The sequence below is a fragment of the Sceloporus undulatus genome, unplaced genomic scaffold, assembly GCF_019175285.1.
Source record: "Sceloporus undulatus isolate JIND9_A2432 ecotype Alabama unplaced genomic scaffold, SceUnd_v1.1 scaffold_24, whole genome shotgun sequence".
Taxonomy (NCBI): Eukaryota; Metazoa; Chordata; class Lepidosauria; order Squamata; family Phrynosomatidae; genus Sceloporus; species Sceloporus undulatus.
The window spans coordinates 585,384-604,791 of NW_024802946.1; the positions used below are offsets into that span (position 1 = coordinate 585,384).

The window sequence follows — 19,408 nt, forward strand, 5'->3', positions numbered from 1 at the left end:
GGCACCGCAGGCCGTCCTGTCCCCAGCCCTGGCCCGAACGTCACATGACCTGTCCAAGATGGCTGCGCCCATGTTGGTAAATGACCTTTGGGGGTTTTGTTTGTCTTTTGGCCTCTAGGAGAGAAAGGAGAGGATTTGAAGGGTTTTTTAATGCCCTTGGAGAGCAAGGAGGGTATTTCTAGGGGGCGAGGGGGGCCCTGGTGGGATTTCCGTGGTTATAATGTGGGGAAAGAGACCCCTTTTCTGTTACTTGTGCTTTACGTCCCTGTATCTGCATGTCCCAAATATCCCTCTGACTGAGGCTTCTCTTGGCTTGTTCCCATTTTTCATCCCAATAATCAGTTTTATTAGAACATCAACCAAAAGTACAAGGCTAGACACATGCTGAAGTTTAGGTGTTTCCTCCTTTCTATATTAGAAGATGCAGAGTGAATAAGAGTCCTGTAAGAAAGGGAAGTAAGAAAAGCACAGATGACCTGAGTTCTTATTCTGTATTCAATTTCACTGTTAATGCTTTCTTCATAAGACCCATGTTTCTGATATAATAAAGAGGTTTCTGTTGAGTTAAAAATAAACAAGGATCCCCTTTTCTAGTTACAGTCCTTTAAAATGTGCGCCTGCAGAATCAGCATTTGTATGTGCATCAAAAGGATGCCTCTCCGCTTGCTTCATTTGGATAGCTTTAAAATACCCATTTTGCCTCTGATTTCTGTGGAAGCACTTGGTGCAAGAACAGGTTTCTCCTTTGGAAGGTTAGTCATACTCAAGGAAGGTACTACAACAGAAGGATGATGAATGGCATGTTGCCCCAGTGTTGGTTTAATACCAAAATGTTCTTGCAGCCTTCGCTGCATATGCATATTGGCTTGCTTCAGAGGGAAATAAAACAGACTAAGCAGAGGCCTGTTGTTGTTGCTGTTGTTGTTGTTGGGAAGCTTTCACCTGGCTAGGCGCTCTTTTATTTTTGAAGAGGAGGAGTAAAATATATAGTAATTTAAGAGTTTACTAGAGTAATTTAAGAGCCTATGCATCTGAGGGAGTAGTAGACTGAAGTCTACTCAAGCTCATGCTGCCAGTTTCTTTCTTTCAGTGAGGTCCAAAACACACTGTAGAAATAATCCAGTTTGAGACCATTTTTACTGCCCTGGCTCCATGCTAGGGAATTCTGGGAACTGTAGTTTTGTGAGACATTTAGCCTTCTCTGTCAGAGAGCTCTGGTGCAACAATAAACTACAATTCTCAGGATTCCCTTGGAGAGCCAGGGCAGTGAAAGTGCTCTCAAACTGGATGATTTCTGCATTTGAGAACAAGTCCAAGAATGTGGTACATATATTTGATGATTATGGAGATAGTGCCAGGCTTCCAATAAAGTTGACCTTAGAATTTTGGCAGTTCAGTAGATGTGCATTTCTGGATTAATTTTCCTTAAAAGCTCCATGTAGAGAGGGATGTTGGTTGAGTTCAAAGGGACTCAAGCATGGTGTTTGCTGTGCAACTGGGATGGCTGACCAGTTGGTGGTGCTGTAATATCATAAGGCAATGCTTTAGTAGAGTTCTTCTGCAATTATACTGTACCCTTTATATAATTTCCATTGGGTCAGCCATGTTAGTCTGTTACGGTAAAAAGTGCAAAGAATGCTTTGGGACCTTAACCTTCTCTGGACTTGTTCCAGCTTGTCAATATCCCCCTTGAACTGCAGTGCCTAGAACTGGACACAGTATACCAGATGAGGTCTGACCAAAGCAGGACAGAGTGTCACTACTAATTCCCTTGATCTGGATACTATATTCCTCTTGATGCAACCCAGATGCATTGCCACTTTTTTCTGGTGGGGGCTCCTGTTCCTGAAAACCTAACCACCTTCCCATTGTCTTCTTCTTTCCCCAGCTCCGCCATTGCAGAGGTGTTGCCTCATTGCTGTACTCCAGTTCTCGGTATAATAGCAGTTCAACTGGCTCCACTGCTAAACCTCTAAAAATCGGTATCCTTCAGTATCTCTGCGACCGCTTTTATGATGTTGAAACCTTTGTAGACGTCGGCCATAAGCTAAAGAAGTGGAATATACAAAGAAAGAACAGGTATGAGTACCTTTAGTGTTTCTTTTCTTCCCCCCACAATTTCTAGATCTTATAATGGTAGATAAAACCCTCCATTGTGGCAAAGCAGGTATGTTCTTTCAAACAGAGAAGTTCTCTCTTCTCTGCTTGGAAAAAAGTGAACTTCTCTTATGAATGTGTTGTGGAAAGCACAAGGGAACAGACACTTTTCCTGTGTAGTCTCACCTGAAATATCGTATGTGAACAGTGCACCTCAGCTGGACTGGTACTTTGTTTCTTTTTAGCTCTCTTCTCAGCTTCTGCAGTATTTTCTCCTGTGCCCCCCCCCCCTTTTTTTTAAACTGTAAACCAACCCAGAACTTGGAATATAAACTCTTTTTGTACTGCAGCTTCCAAAATTCCCAGTGGCCCAGTGTTGATTGAGGAATTATGGAAGTTGCAGTCTTTAAAAAAGTAATGTTTCCAATCTAATTTAGGAGGAGACTCTTCAAGTGCTTATACTACAAAACTTGGAATTTCCCCAGGAGTCTATCCTGGCTAGAGAATTTTGGGAGTTGTAGTCCTGAAAAAAAATTCAGTACTCTGTCCAACATGAAGTAGAAATGGAACTGGAAGCTCAGTTGTGTCAAAATATAGGAAAAGTCCTGCTTCATAGGATCAAGACCTGAACCCTTTCCAACAGTGGCTAGAGAGAGACCTTTGGTAAACTTTCGAGTATAGTATGAAAGGGTGTTTGCTCTACCATGGTGCCTTGGAGAGTTAGGGGCTGTGCAGACCGACATCTTTAGCCGGCCTGGGGAAGGAGTTGGGACATGCCCCGACTCTACTCCAGGCTGGCGTGACGCCACATGCTGCAACACATGGTGCACGGTGTCACAGCACTCCTCTGGTGCTGAACCAAGATGACACAATGCTAAAGGGATAAAGCAGCGGCTATAGTGCCCTTTCCAGGGTGCAAAAAGGAGCTAGGAATTGTAGTTTGTTGTGGTACCGGAGCTCTCTGACATAGAAGGCTAAATGTCTCACAAAACCTCAGTTCCCAGAATTCCATGGCATTCAGCCATGGCAGTTGAAGTAGTGTCAACTGGATCTTTCCTGCTGTGTAGATGCAGCCTAAGTTTCTTGATTCAAAACCAACTGTATCACTTTTAGCAGGTTAAAAGGGAAGATACAAAATCTTGTTAATAAAACGAGTTTCCAGTCTTCTCAAAGAGGTTTCCACCTCAATTGTATTTGTCTAATTCAGTGCTTGCGTTGAAGTCTGCCAGCGCTTTGGTGATGAAGTTGGAGCAGCTGTCTTTGCATTAAATCTGAAGGGAAGAATCAGGTATGTAATGCACACTCTGGCCGAAGTGTTCTTTGTGGGGCTGATTTGTGGATCATTTGAGAGAACACAGTTCTCTGGAATTTATCTTTCTTTTTTATCCCGTTTTTGTAGCCTAAGACTGTTAAAAGAAAACTGATCACTAGTTTGTGCTGCTAGTTTTGATTAACATTTTCCTTTCTTGCTCCTCAGAGCCTTTAAATTATTTGGGAGCTGTCTTCAGCAATTTGATAGCAGGTTACGAGTATTTTAAATACATACATATGGTCTGTGAAAAACCCCCAACATCCATATTCTGTAACAAGAAGAGTCTAAATCTGCAGTCTGAATATAGTAGGCTAATGAAGTAGTATGTCTCTCTCTCTCTCACATACACACATAGACTTTTTCTTATATATGTGGCTTAAACTATATTGTGAAACATTATATACGTTGCTGTGGAGTTGTAAAAATATATACGTATCTATTTTGTTTTAGGGCACAGGGTCAAAATGACTGGTACCAGGATAGTATCATAAATTGGAAAAACAACCTGAATTTCCAAGAATATAATGAAGTCCTCCTGGAGGCAGTGGATCTCAGTGGTTCCATCATCAACTACAATGGTCTTGATAACCTAGGTAAGATATTGGGCTCTAGTTAGGCCCATGGTTATTATGTATGACTTTATAGTGTCAGGAGAATTTTCATACCAAAGCTTGAAAAGTTACTCCAACTCCCAGAGTTACCCAGCCAGTTAAATTTAACTCTACCCAAAATGATCACACAGTATTCCTTCAATAGCACAGTCATCGTAAAAAGATAAGACCAAAATGTTTGTTGATGGATCACATAATGATTCTTTTTCAGTTACTGATGAAATAAAAGGATACTAAACTGCAGCAAATATGATGATGATTATTTTTTCAGTTCTCTTCTAGCCATTACGATTCTACAAGTGTCAAGTGTAGGGTTTTTTGTTTTAACGTCTACAGGTGAATTGATGGTTGGAGCCAATTTTTTACTGGTCCCTTAGCATTTTCTCTATTCAGAAGATGCATCCTGCTGGCTTGCTTTCTTTGATGTTACCAACCAAGGCTTTCCAGTCCCAATTAATGTAGACTGGCATTATTTTCTTATGATATCATAGATATAACCAGAATAGGAAGGACAGTATTGCACAATGAATAGTACAATACCTGAAATGCTAAATAATAGAAGTACAGAACAGATATGCTATACACCTTAGGTACAATAGAAGCACAACAGGCATCTAGATAATAATACAAGTGTTATGAAGTCTATATTTGTTGTCAGTCTGCTTAAGTCTTTTGTATATATAAATCTTTTCCCTGTAGCCCCAGAATTCTCATTGTAATGCTTATACATAGTGTATTCTGCCTCTGATTTCAGGCTTGCTAGGAACAAAACGTCTTACTAGTAACATAGTTCCCTGACTGGTCATATCAGCAACAAGAAGTTTTGCTTCTATTACAGGTTGAATAGCCCTTAACTGGAATTCCTAACTCCAAAATAGTCTGGATGGATAGATGAGATAGGGATGCTTTTGCTTTCTGATAGTTCATTGTATACAAACTTTTTTTTCATGCACAAAATTGTTAAAAATAGTGTATATAAAATTACCTTCATGCCATGTTTATAATGTGAATATGAAACAGAAATGAATTTCACACTTAGACCTGGGTCCCATTTTCAAGATATCTCATTATGTAGATGCAAATATTCTACAATTCAAAATCCAAAATACTTTTGGTTCCAAGCATTTTGGATAAGGGAGACTCAACCTGTATATTTCCATTGTATTTGTAAAGTAAAATATTTCACATGGTCTTTCCAACGCTTGCATATGTATAATGTTCTATGATGTATTGCAATATATGTAGTTTTCATACCATAGTAGGGTGTTCTGGCTAGGTTAATACTTTGTGAGTTTGGCTGCACTGTCTTTCTATCTGTTATTTGGCCATTGACTGGCAATGTTTTTGGCATATTTCATGTAGGCAAGGGCGAGGTCTGAGCATGATCGGTTTGCTTAACGGACGGCTGGTGTGTACTCCCTGCTTGTGGGTGGGGGTGTGTAACGTTCCATAGATTGCAGTGTAGTTTGCATATTTATAATGTGATAGTAGATGACTGACAAGTAAGGGAACATTGGGCGAAATGAGTTTGCAGAGAGCTGGTGGTTGGCTGAGAGAGTGAGATTTTGCAACACTGGGGTGAGCGTTAGGAGAGAGAAAGTCAAGTGGGGTTATAGTATCAAAGAAGATAGTGTATCTACACTATAGTGGATCCTCGTAATATTCTAGGAAGTGTATGCTGGTTTGCAGGTGGAGCATTTCAAATTTTGGACCAAAGTAACTCCATGATTTATAATAACATGTGATCTTGCAAGAAAGAGGAATTGGAGCGTGCTTTGCTCTCACCTATGGCAAACAACCAGTTGTGGTTTTCACTTAGCATCCTATAGATGAGTAGTGGGCAACTGCAGCAGCTCTAAGGATCATTTTTATACTCTGAGACCATTCAGGGACCCCATGGACTAATGAAAAATAAAACTAAAACCCGAAAGTGGTTGGAAGTCCACTTCTGGTTCTCAAAAAAATTGGTATTTAAAAATGTTAAATGGCACAGACAAGCCTTGCCAACTATTTCAAAAGTAGTAATACCCTGACCATGGTAGCTATAATAATGCAACTAGCTATCAAGTACCTTTCTGTTACTTTTTAAAGTTACCTTTATAGCAGATTGTCATGGCCTTGTTAACAATGTACAATACAGTAATGTAATTATAATGCAGTACAATACAATAATATAATTATAATGTAATTATATAATTGCATTATAATAACTATTTCAAAAGTACATTGCCATACTTGGAGGCTTCTAAGAGCAGCAATTCACCTTATTTAGGCCAGCCTGAGATGTCTGTCTGGATATTCTGGAGCTGTCATGGGCTTCAGAAACATCTGGGGTGAGTGGGTGGGTCCCATTTAGCTCCAAGACCATACCTTTGCTATAGATGATGGTGGTAGAGAGTGTGAATTTTGACTAACTGAAATGCATCTTTTCAGACTGGGCAAATGAAATCTATTTGCATACATTTGACTCTTTGTGCATGTACAGGATTTTGAATTTGTTTGGTTTTAATTGGATATTTTGGCACACCTTGCCTTGACTGCTTTTGTTCTGTGCTCCTGTTGCATTTGTGGAGGGGTCATGGGCCTGTTTCCAATTCCTTTTTCTCTCCGTAGTTAAGCTGAAAGCCCTGAAGCATCTGGTCCTCAGCAGGTGCCCACATATTGATGACTGGAGCCTGAGCCGACTGCATGCCTTTGCAGACACCCTGGAGGAGCTTTCGCTGGCTGGCTGCCCCCAGATCACCGAGAGAGGGCTCGCTTGCCTCCACCATCTTCAGTGAGTGCAGCTGGTTGTGCGTGTGTGTATGTCAGGTTCATTGTTGCTGCTGTATGCCTTCAAGTCATTTCAGACTAATGATGACTCTAAGATGACCCTATCATGGTATTTTCTTGGGCTGAGAGTGTGTGACTTCCCCACCCTAGTTCATGAGATCTCAAGGTGGCATAGAAATAAGATCAGTTAGGCAGTTTAGAACTATTTTAAACAATTAAAAATAATTTAAACAGCTTAAATGCCTATTAAACATTTTAGTAAGTTAAAAACAGGTTTTAAGAGATTAAATCAGTTTAAAACCATGTACACAGATGTTTTGGGGAGCCAGGCTGGTGTCATGGTTTGACTGTCAGATTACAACTCTGAACACTAGGTCTGAATCCCTGCTCGGCCGTGGAAACCAGCTGGGTGACCTTGGGCAAGTCACACTCTCTCAACCTCAGAGGAAAGCAAAGGCAAAAACCCTTCTGAACCTTGCCAAAAAAAATCCCCTTAGGGTTGCCATAAGTCAGAAACAACTTGAAAGCACACAACAATATATATATATATATATATATATATATTTGAAGTAACTGTTATGCCCTCAAACTTTTAATACAGATCATTGTTTTTACTTGTCATGAGTTGGGCCTCCTAGGGGAAGGCATGCCACTGCTGAGGTGCTGCGAAAGCCTTGTCTCATGTCCTCACAAAGTGCATTGACTCACTAGTGGCACACAACTTGGGCTACGGGACATTCCCTTGGTTTGAAATCCTGAGTCACAGCGCACACCCAGTTGAGCTGTTTGCTTGTGTCTTTCCCAGTGTCATATTGGATCTTCCAACTGGGAAGTCTCCCGTGGAAGATTTTTGCAAGGTGGCTCAGGATTACCAAGTGATGCCAAATGGCAGTAGGTTCAACAATGAGGGAATGGCAGTTCAGCTTGTAGTGTCCTCGGCAACGTGATTTAAAATTAAGGCTAATGAACAAAGCCTTGACTGATCGATCAAATTGACTCAAGGCAGCATTTTCTCTGTGTCTGCTCTAACCAATCGACCAACTCCACATTTCAGTTGGAACTGGCCACCTCTGTTTAGTCAACCAGAAACTTTAGTTCATTGATCTAATTAAGAGCTTGAAAGGCTACGAATAGCTCTCAGATCTTTCCAGCAGAATAACCAAGTTCCTTTGTCACAAAAGAAACAGAAAAGAATATACTGTAACCTTAGAAGGCTGAACATTTTTACCTGGCATAGATTTTTGTGGCTTGATGCCCAATTTGTCAGATGTATCGGATAAAGAGTTGTCTGAACTCTCCTAAAATCTTTAGTTTTGCTTGCAAATTACACGAACAGTTTGCATATCCGGGTTTATCTTTCAAGAACAATTAAAAGGCAAGGATCAGGAGGGAAATGGTTTTATTAACTCATCCTCTGTTGTGTTTCCAGAAACCTGAAGCGCTTGGATGTCTCAGACCTCCCTTCTGTTAGCAAGAAAGGTTTAGTTCGGATCCTGTTGGAGGAGATGTTGCCCCAGTGTGACATTGTAGGAATGGACTATGGGGAAGATATGGACCTGCAGGTTGAAGACGCCGTGAACAGAGGGAAGGCGGAGGAGCCTCAGGAAGCAGCCAGTAACCTGAAAACATATTAAATACCTGTGTGAGCAGGGAAAGCACTTTTTCGGAGAGGACATCCTCTCGTGGCCATAAGATTTTGTGGTTCCTTCCACAAAAGCATTCAAATTTTTTACCCCAAAATGTTTTCAAACACCTTCTAGGCATGGGGACATTTTAGGCTCATAAGGAACTTTTTCTTTAAACAAGAAGTGTTTGGGAACTCTCTTCCTCTTTTGTTTTTTAAATAACAGTATCTCCTAAAATATTCCAAAAGGTTCCCACAAGTGTTCCCAAAATGCCCCCACGCCTCCTAGAAAGGTATTCAAGGGGGAAATGTTGTTTGAATAAAATAATTTGGAGGCCACAAGAATTATCCTGCAGGTCATATATGGCCCCTGGGCAACTTTTTGCTGGGCCCTTTTTCTAAATCAGGCGTGAACTCATTTTTGACCCTAATCCAGGACCTGCCATGGACTACACTAGCCTCTGAAAACAAAGCCAGAACTCCAGGTCTGGATTTTAAACACACTTTGGAGAGGCAGAGAGAGAATGAAATGCACAGAACAAGGTGAGAGGAGGTGAACCTGAAGAATCACCACTCCTCTGGAAACTCTAGGTCTTCAGCCAGGAAAAAGGATTAGCGGAGAAGGAACTGGGGAGGTTCAGAAGGAGCACAGCAGCTGCCAAAACAGTTGTGGGGCTGTATGGTAACCAACCCTGTTCTAAAGTATTCCTGGACTTCACTTAATTCATTTTCCTCATGCACAGCATCGTAATAAATTGAGCATCCATGGTCAAGAGTAGCATATTTTATTTATTGTTCCTTCCCTGCTCCCTTCCATATGCTAAGACAGCAGAAGTAAAAGAGCATCTGGAGGAAAACAACAACAACCAAGTTTGCCCCTCGCTTGGAAAGCCATTGATTTAGTAAACTGAAAGTTGAGTTGATTAACCCGGATATCAAATATCTTGAGTTGTATTTGCATTTTCCTCATTAGGGTTTAGAAAGTTTATCGAAACCAAAGGGGAAAAGCTGTGAGTAGGAAGGGTCATTTTTTGTTCCCCGCATCCTGATTTCAACATCAAAGCAAACCTGCTGGATGAGCCGTAAATCTATGCCGTCCCCATGTTTTGAAAGTCAGGCCTTTATGAGCATCTCATAATGCAATAACTAAAGGCAGCACTCCTCCCCCTTATCTCTTGGCACCTGAAACTTAGAGGTAGACTGCCTTTGAATATGGAGGCTCTGCTTAGCTATTGTGGCTCAAAAGTCAGCATTCTGAAGATGTCAGCCACAGATGCTGGTGAAACATTAGGAATAAAGTCGTCTAGAACAGAGCCACAGAGCCCAAAAAAACCACAACATGTTGAACTTTTTCTGGTGCTCAAAGGAACCCTTCCTTGGTCTTTTCTGCCTCCGGTACCCAATTTTCTGTTAAAGAAGTGATGCCCAGGAGCAAGTCTGCTTCATTGACGGAGGTATACCTGCAACCTCCATTGCACAATGGGTCTGATAAAAAGAAACCAGCACTTCATTTCCTGCTTGACCTTTTGCATAATGTATACCCGTAATTGCTGCTAGTCCTGCTTATCCCGATAGATTTGTGTGTGGTTGTTTTTTTTTCTTAAGCCTAGAGCATCTTATTGGTTGCGGCTCCCTATCCAGAGACGGTGCCCGCCCTTTCATGCGCGCCGCCAGTTTCCATGTGGTTATGGCATGTCTCCTGCCTCGGCTCTTGTTGATGGTTCTTGGTTTCGGAGCCCCAGATGTAGAGCACCTGAGCTGCACCTTGGCAGGCTGTTGATGAAAACAGCACCGCTTTTTGGGCAAGCCAGGACAAGCCTCGCAGTACCTACACACCTGTGGGATTTGCACACTTGCAGAAGAAGCCAGATGCCCAGGGGTAAAATATATATATATATTAATAATATTTATTTGTACTAAATGCCTCAATTGCTTCATACTGAATGGAATGTTATTTATATAAATGATTTAAACAAGACCTTAGTTACTCCGGTGTTGAAAGAATTCTTGGAGAAGAGGAATCCTGCATTGCTGATTCAGGGTTAAATTTAAATATTCAGAGACTATCTTTAAGGGTAGTTCTATATCTGTTTGTATAAATTGTCTTGGAAGATGGAGGCAGAGAGGCTTTTACAATGGAAGAAGGGGAGACTTGTAAGGCTCAGCCCAAAGAGTCCTGGGTTCCAATCCCTGCTCACCATATGGTAAAGCTCACCATATGGTCTTGTGTACCTTGGCCTACTTTTCAGCTTGTTGGAATAAAATAGAGCTTGTTGTGTTGTATTTTGTTGCTATTTTCTTATGAGATGCCCTACAATTAGGTGAAAATCAGTATATAAAGTTATGTATAAAATAGAGGGAAGATGAGATTTAAAAAAAATTATCATGTCTTGTGTACTTATTTGCCAAAGTCAGCAAACTCTATCATCCACTTGCAGTAAATATAATAAATATGACTGTGACTCTGGAGACCAGGGTTCAAATCCCCATTCAGCCATGGAAACCCACTGGGCAACCTTGGTCAAGTCACTCTCTCTCGGCCTCAGAGGAAGGCAGTGGCAAACCTCTGAACAAATCTTGCCAAGAAATAGGATCACCATCGGTCAGAAACACCTTGAAGGCACACAACAACTTATCTGATGCTCTTTCACACCACACTGTTATAACCCTATGATTCTAGTTTAATTGCCATGGCTGCCTCCTGTTTAATCCTGGGATGCATAGTTTTAGGAAGGGAGACTTAAATTTCTTATCCAGAGATGTCGCCAATCTACAAACCAGAGGTTTCTGTGTGACGCAGCCATGGCAGTCAAAGTGGAATCGTAGCGCTTTGTAACTGCGTAGTGTGAAAGGGCCCCTGGTCTTTCTATGACGGAACTGATGGATCATTTGTGATGGATGCCAACCTTGTAAAAGCAGCAGTTGGCCTAAGAAGGTGGCTTTGTGTTTACTCTAGTGTTTTAAAGGCTTTCTCTCTCTCTCTTTTTGCTTGTATGGCCGGAGCTTAATTTGGGCTTTGGTACGTCTCTCCGAATCTCACATGCCTTAGTGGAAGCATTCTTAGCCTTATGGCATTGGTCAGAGGAAAGTAGTTCAGGTAGAGAGCAGTTGCTTCCTCTCTGTGATGAGTAATCCATTCCATAATGGCCTTCTCTCCCTTCCTCCCAGGAAAGATCTTTATAGAGTGTTTAAAATTTCATTCTCCATCATTATTTCCCTTTTTCCTATGGGCTGTTCATTTCTTACTGGAGCCCTTGCGGACTGTGTAATGCCATGGAGACATAATTGGAGGCAATCATTGTGGCAGCAAAACAAATGCATCCGATGAAAAGGATAGTTTTTTTGGACTACACCTCCCAGAATCCCCCAGCCAACCAAAGGTATCTTGGGCAATGTAACCCAGAGAACTAGCTTAAGGGTCTGGCCACAAGATCGACCAGCAACTGCTCCTACAGAAACAGCCATTTTGTCCTAACCTTGCCAAGAAAACTCTATGATAGGTTTGCCTTAGGGTCCCCATAAGTCAGAAACGACTTGAAGGAACACAACGCACACAACTTTTGGTCTAATCTGGGGAGGCTTTTTTAATGTCAAGGAACAATCTAGCACTTTTTAGGCTTTCTATATCTGCTAAAAGCCACTGAGTTCAACATGACCTCCCAGAGAGAAGAGTGGGATGAACCTAGATATAAGACTGTGTGAGAATTTACTTCCTACTGTTGTAAAAAGTAAGTGCATCTACATGACATTTTGATTCATTGCAAAGAAGTGCACAGTTAGCATCAGTTGATGTGGCTTGTTATTGCCATAATTCATCACAAAATGCCAGTTTTGCTGTCAGAAGAGTTCAAATACTTCTGTTTCCTTTCTTCTTATCTTAAGTTACATTGCTAATAAACTGCGGTTTAACAACATATCCTTGATCTTTTCCCGCTTGCCCTTTAGTGAGGATTTAACTTCCTTCTGATACTTGCATAGAGGAAAATCCTAGTCGCGGTTGTTATAATAAAAGCTAACCATGTTTTCTTAGCATTATCTCTTAGTTTAATATATGTCGAGAGGAAAATTCCATAATCGGAGGGCAATCATGTGCCAGTAATTCATTTAATTTCTGTGTTCAATATAAACTCAGGAAGTTAGTCTCTGCCTCTGTGTCATCTGCATGCTTCCACTCCAATTCCTCTATTTTTCTATACTGTCTGACTCAGACTTCTGCATAAATGGAAAGTCTATATTAATTAGCAATTGGAAATCTATTGCAGTAAAATAGTAACACGAGGCATTTCGTCACCATCGTGTGAATCATCTGACTACGTTGACTGATAGAATGTAAAATATATGTATTTGATTAACATTTCTGAGCATTGAAAAACTTTTCTATGTTCCTATGAAAGTAAATACAGTGGGCCTTTGGTGTCTGCTGGGGTTTGGTTCCAGAATCCCTCATGGATACCAAAATCCATGGATGCTCAAATCCAATATTAAATATAATGGCATAGTAAAGGTATCCTTCATGGATACCAAAATCCATGGATGATCAAGTCCCATTAAATGCAATGCCATAGTAAAATGGTGTCCCTTATATAAAATCGCAAAATTAAGGTTTGTTTTTAGGGGAAATTTTTTTGGGGGGGAGAAATATTTTTAATGTGTGCATAGTGGAATCTGTGGATGCAAAACGCATGGATATAGAGGGATAACTGTATAGAACATATTAAGCATTTAGTGTTTTTAAAGGTAAAATGTAAGTATATTTACCATATGTTTTTATAATATTGTATTACACATTTTTGTTTTGCATTCACTCCAAATAGTTTCTGACTCTAACTCTCACTCTCTTGTACATACTCACATATCATTGTTGCATTTTCAACCTAAATTCTGCTCTTTTTATACCGGATGAAGGGAATGGACCCTCTTCCCCTAACAGATTTGGAGCCTGCAAACTTGCATTTCTCTCCATGGAAGGAACAGATGCTGTATTGTCACACTTTAAAAAAGGAATTTAACGGCTGTTCCCTGACCTGTCACAACTTTTCTTATCACCTCCTCCAGTTCCTTGTGGTTCTCATAATAGAGGTGACTCAGACGTGTAACTAAATTCGGTTCTCCCTGCAACACACATACATACACGCACCTCTACCTACTACGCCACACTCAGTTCTGTTTTTACTTTCCTGCTTTTTTAGGCCCGGCGGTGTTTGGTTTGAAAGGTCTCCAGGTTCGTGTGGCTTCTCTTCTAGCCCAAGATAGCTCTTTCACAGAAAGGAATGGTTGGGGTGTGGGCATGGTTTCTATTTTGCTGATGAAAGACAGTGTGGAGTGGCTGGAGAACGCCAAAAATGGAACGTTTGGCCACCCATGTCTTCCTTGCCTCACCCACTCAGCAGTCATCACTCACTATAAGGTCGCCCACATGAGGATTCAGAGCTGGCTTGGAAAAAGAATACATTTATCCCTCCACGATTCGCTGGGGTTAGGAGCACAGGACCCCCTGAATGTGGAAAAACCACAAATAACAAAAACACTATTACCTGAGAGAACACTTCTCTAGGAATCTTTATAGGTCTTCCAGTGCAACTCCGTGGTCAACATCTGCCAGACGTTGACCATCAAATTGCACTGGAGGAGCTACAAAGGCCTAGCGGAGTGTTCTCTCTAGGAATCTCTAGGTCCTCCAGTGCGACTTTTGGTTCAAGCTGTCCATAGAGTTGTGCTGGGGGACCAAGATATTCCAAGAGAGAGCATATTAATAAAATCCGTGAATAATCAGATCTGCAAAAGTCAAAGAAGTAAATGTGGAGGAATGAGTGTACTGTTGCACATTTGAACTCATGGGGATCGTTCAGGACCTCTCCATGAGATTGAAATCTTGCACATATTCAAGCCCCATGAGGTCTGTGCATACAGAGTGTGTGCCACAGGTGCGCACCCCATTAAGGCTAATAGCGGTCGCCCCTCCGCAGATTTCCAAATCCACACATTTCAAGTCCCTGGACTTGGAGGGGTGATTGTATATACTTTTTTTGCAAGTCCCAGATTCTCCAAGCCAGTTTGGGCAGAGCTGCAAGGCCCATCTAGAACTGAGTTTTGTTTTTTTTTTGACACACTATCCATTTGCATCACAATTATTATGATTTAGCATTGAATACTACACCAGGAGGGTTTGACAAACAAATGCCGAAACGGAAAGGGAGAGACTGACAAGGTACCAAGGTACTACGTATCCCTAAGTACTGTATATTACAACAACAAAACTGCTATTGGAACTTCATCCTTCAAATAATAACTACAATAACACCCTGTGACAAACAGTGGAAACTATCTACTATACATAAAACCTATAAATACAACAAAATTGCTCATTCAAAGTCCAGTGGTATTCCAAGTTCTTCAGGCCTCTGCTGTAGTTGCAAACTGGTGGAACAGTTCCCACTGTGTGTCACATTGTGTTCTTGTAAATATAATTTGAAGCATGAAGTTCCAATAGCGGTTTTGTTGTTGTAATATACAGTAATTAGGGATACATAGCACCTTGGTGTCGTGTTAGTCTCTCCCTTTCTATTTCGGCATATGATTTAGGGTTGCCAGGGTGAAAACTGGAGAGGGCTCTGGTCCCTTTGCCAGTTGTGTAGAAGATGGAATTCCAGCAGGGACCCATCCATGCTACACAATTGTAGCACTATTATTTCCCCAGTTGTTTAAGATGTCTGCTGTAACAGGTGTTGCAGTTCTGGCACAGTGTCGAAGAGGCAGGGATGGCTTATCTTGTTTAGAAATAAAAGCCACATGCGCTAGCCAAATGCTTCTCCAAGCTCCCTTTTTACCATTCAGGCCAAGTGCAGTCAAGTCCTTGGCAGCTTGCTTTTGCAAGACTGCACAGGTCACTTCCAGGCAGATAAAATGGGGGAAGTGCAGCCACTTGTGAGAACAAAAGCCTTAAATTCTGACTCATTCAAATGTGCGCCTTAGTTGGGCTTACCATTTTTTAACCACATACTGACTTGCAACTGACGGCACAACCTCTCTTTATGCCTTTGATGTACACTGTGCACATTCCGGGACCAGTGATTCTCTGCCTTTTCTTTGGGTCACAGACTCCTCTGAGAAACTGATGAAAAGCTATGGACTCTGGCCAGAAAAATGCACAGAAACATATGTGCATGCAATCTTGCATACTGTTTATTGCACTGACCTTGGTTACTGTTATAATATTTGCAGATTTTTTTTTACAAAGGCAACATATTACTTGTTATTTGAAGGTAACTGAACCAGTTTAACTTCCCATTGCTTTAAAAAAAGGATCCAGATGTTACAAACTGTTGGATCGTGGCATTGAACATACTGAGACCACACCTAATTGTAATTATACAAACATTTAGGTTGTCTAGTGGTGCTCTTACACTGTAAAAATAATACCATTTGACACTGCTTTAAGTGCTGTAGCTCCATCCTATGGAATCCTGGGATGTGTAGTTTTACAAAGTCTTTAGCTTTGTGTGCCAAAGAATGCCGGGGACTAATTAAACTACAAATCCCAGGATTATGTGAGAGCCATGGCAGCTAAAAGGATATCAAACTGCATTAATATTTTTGTGCAGATGCACCCTTTATCAGTAAGAAGTGTAATGAGTCCCCAACCAAACCTTAAGGATTGACTTTTTCCCCAACTACAACTCCCAGAACTCCCAAACCATCATGACCATGGCCATCTGGACTGGTTGATCTGGGAATATTACTTTCCTCATGTTCTAGCTGTTCCATGGTGGGTACATATGCCAGGGAAAGAATAGGGTAAGTAAGGGGTAGTATGGCATACGACAGCATGGCAGGTTTGCAACGGAGGGATACCATTTGTACTTTTGGAATAATTCTGCCAATGAGTTCCCACACTGCATTGCGTTATTTTGTGTAATCGTTGATGAATATCCCCTGATAAATGGAAGGCGAGGCTGCTCCTGTTAGTCACCAAATCCAAACGGAGGCATGCTTTTTTGTTATTCCTGCCGTGTCTTCTCCTGAGGCACAAACTTACTCAAAGCCTGTCTCAGAGATGAGAAAATGGAATCTCTTGCTCAGAGTTTCCTCATCCTAAAACTTTGGCCCAGAATCTCTTCCGTTCCACGCAGGCCAGTCTTTCCAGTCCCTCATTCCTTTCACATCCCACAACCAACACCGTTGGGCAGGTTGGGTCAGCGTAGTAAATCCAGAAGTTACTTTTTACACAAACTGTCATTAACCTATGGCCAAGTCCAAACAGGTGACGGTCAACCAACACACCCAAACCACACATTTCTCCTTCGCTGCTTATAATTCTACTTTGCTGAAGAGGTGAAAATCTTCCATGAACTCCATGCCACAAAAAGTGGTGCCAGCTCAGCTTTCCGTTCACCCAAAGCTGAGAAAACATCTTTTGGTGTCTTTTTCTCAGCTTATAGGAAACTGTTGACTGAATACCTAAAATAAAACGTGTTGGTGCCAAGATGTTTTTTTAAAAAAGGCCCCCAATATAGGATGGACCATTTTTCTTTCCTGGCTTTATAATGCAACTAATATTTAAGACCTAGTGTGGTGCGGTGGTTTGAGTGTTCGACTCCAGGAGACCAGGGTTCGAATCCCTGTTCAGCCATGGAAGCCCACTGGGTGTTTTTTGGCAAGTCACACTCATCCAAAAAGGATGGCAATGGCACGCTTCTTCTGAAAACCCTAGGATAGGATTGCTATAAATCAGAGGAGCTTATCACACTGGGGCTAATTCTGGCATTAAAGAGAGATTAAAGTGCACTTAAAGCATCCCGCAAATAAAGCGAAAATGGTGAGTAATTCCGCGAATGATTATCATACGCAATTGAACAAATAAAGTGATATCGGAAATGTATTGTTGCTGAAATCCCAAATGTAAAAAGATGTGTGTTAATGCTTCTTTGTGACTGTTACAGACTGCCAAAATAAAGCTGCTTCGGGTCTCTTTGGAGGTATGCTATTTAAATGATGCATGGGTCCCAAGAGTCCAGAGGTTGGGCCAAAACCACACTCCATTCCTAAGCACTGGAGGGCAGCTTTGCTGCAGCTTCTGGATTCTTAGGATGCATGCATCATTTAAACAGCATACCTCCAAAGAGACCCGAAGCAGCTTTCTTTTGGCAGTCTGTAACAGGCGGTTTATGGTGGGTTTGGTGCAACGTCATGTGAATTTAAAGCAGGGGTGGGAAGCATGTGGCCCTCCAAATATTACTGGACTGCAAGTTCCAGCAGCCCTGGCCAGAGTTAAAGCAGTGTCAAACTACATTATTTCTGCAGTACAGATGCAGCCATGGTTACCAAAATCTCTTTCATCCAGTGGGTCTACTTTGATTGGGTTGAGCAACTGGATTTAGGTTTCTGTTACTTAGGTTCCGGTTTCTGCGACCTATGTCTCATCCTCTATGTCTCCCACCTCTATGCCCACAGTTTTTGCAAATCTAGTTCCACAACTGGTTAGGAGGAGGAAGAAGTACTGATGGTAGACTGCAATTAGAAGTGGTGACCTGACCTTTAAATTCTTGCAGTGTAACTGACATCATGCCATGCCAATGAACTGGCTTTGTTTTTGCAAAGGTTGTCTTGCTTGCCTGAGGTCTTTCCTGCAGCTTCCAATGTACCTTCTTGCTCTAACCAGAGGCAAACTCTTCTCCCCGACTTCATACTTTGGAAAATCCCACACATTTGTTTCCAGTATTAACACAGAGTTGTGTTCTGAGCTCATTTCTCTGGTTCTCTCTCCCCCTTGCAAAAAATGCAATTTCATTTTTCACTCTGGATCTCGGGACAAACGTTTGATCTGATCCAGCGAGGAGGCCATTATTGCTTTACAATCCACTTTCACAGCAAACTGGACCGGTCGAGTGTCAGTTAGCCTGGAAACGAACTGGGGCTATCCAAAAATGAGACATGTATACAGAATGAAATCTGCAGGGGCACCAAAAGTACAGACATTAAAATGATATAAAATGATATTACATTTTATATTGTGTATATTTGCTGTGATTTTATATATAGATGTTTTAATTGTTTGATTTCTATAATGATTTTAAAACTTTTATCTGTGAGACACCTTGGGTCCCGCCGGGGGGAAAGGTGGGATATATTGTAAATGAAATGCAATAAAATTAATTAATTAATTAATTAATTAAATTAATATTTTAAAACTCCTTAGGCTAGACTAATAAGGACAGAGACAAGCCTTTGTCTAGGATGAAAAGGACTGAATCAAGCCTCTTAAAGAATTTATCTTGGAGGTGGGATCTCATACCCCGATGTGACGGGGACAGTCCCGATAAATCCTTTGTCGCCTCGTTTTTCCAGCTTCTGCCAAGACAGACGTTACTTAAGAAGTATATTTAGCCAAGGTTCTTGTCACACTGCAGAACGAATGCAGTTTGACACTGCTTTAACTGCCATGGCTCAGGGCTACAGGATCCTGGGATTTGTAGTTTGTTGTGGCACTGGAGCATTCTGACAGAGAAGGCTAAATGCCTCACCAAACTACAGATCCCAGAATTCCGTAGCATCCAGCCAGGGCAGTTCAAGCCGAGTAGCAACCATCATCTTCTCCTCCACCTGCCAGTGATGCAACAGATCCAAATTGTCCCAAGGGACGATGATCCACAAGATGCACTTGTTTGCCCAGTCTTTTATGGCTAACCGAGAAGAGCACACATCCTCCTTTTTAAAAACCTTTTCCAAACAGTTTTCATACTATGACTAGTTGCGTTCTGTTCTAACGCGGACTTGTTGTCTGGTTTTAGCCATACCATTCTTGATTTAAACTGGAAGTGTTCCAGAGTCTCAACTTTGGAGGAAGAGATCCGAAAGAAGCATCGATCCTTGCTTGACCCTTCAGTGCCCAAGAACCTGGTCCAATCTCCTGCTTCAAAATTGCCTTCTTCAGGTGAGTGTCTCTACCTTGAGTTCTCTCTTTTGAAGTTTGTGGTTTATTTTTAATTTCTTTCC

General features: G+C 41.5%; 2 protein-coding genes across 2 annotated transcripts in view; both read left to right on the forward strand.

The window, feature by feature from the left end:
* On the forward strand, positions 1 to 10,699 carry LOC121917593 (distal membrane-arm assembly complex protein 2-like). Its single transcript, XM_042443682.1, has 6 exons — positions 1 to 76; positions 1,889 to 2,079; positions 3,305 to 3,385; positions 3,860 to 4,002; positions 6,634 to 6,796; positions 8,222 to 10,699. The coding sequence occupies exons 1-6, from the start codon at positions 59 to 61 to the stop codon at positions 8,424 to 8,426; spliced, it is 801 nt and encodes a 266-aa protein (XP_042299616.1). The 5' UTR covers positions 1 to 58; the 3' UTR covers positions 8,427 to 10,699.
* LOC121917592 (N-acetyllactosaminide beta-1,3-N-acetylglucosaminyltransferase 2-like) overlaps positions 10,166 to 19,408 on the forward strand; it is an 18,016-nt gene continuing 8,773 nt past the window's right edge. Inside the window, exons 1-2 of the mRNA XM_042443680.1 lie at positions 10,166 to 10,295; positions 19,204 to 19,346. The gene's annotated coding sequence lies outside the window, so the exon portion shown is untranslated. The remainder of the gene's footprint in view (positions 10,296 to 19,203; positions 19,347 to 19,408) is intronic.

What these genes read in the sequence shown, in the direction of transcription:
- LOC121917593 (XM_042443682.1), top strand. An exon ending in AATCTGAAGGGAAGAATCAG is followed by an intron (nt 3,386 to 3,859) that starts GTATGTAATGCA and finishes ATTTTGTTTTAG; the next exon opens with GGCACAGGGTCAAAATGACT. An exon ending in GCTTGCCTCCACCATCTTCA is followed by an intron (nt 6,797 to 8,221) that starts GTGAGTGCAGCT and finishes TTGTGTTTCCAG; the next exon opens with AAACCTGAAGCGCTTGGATG.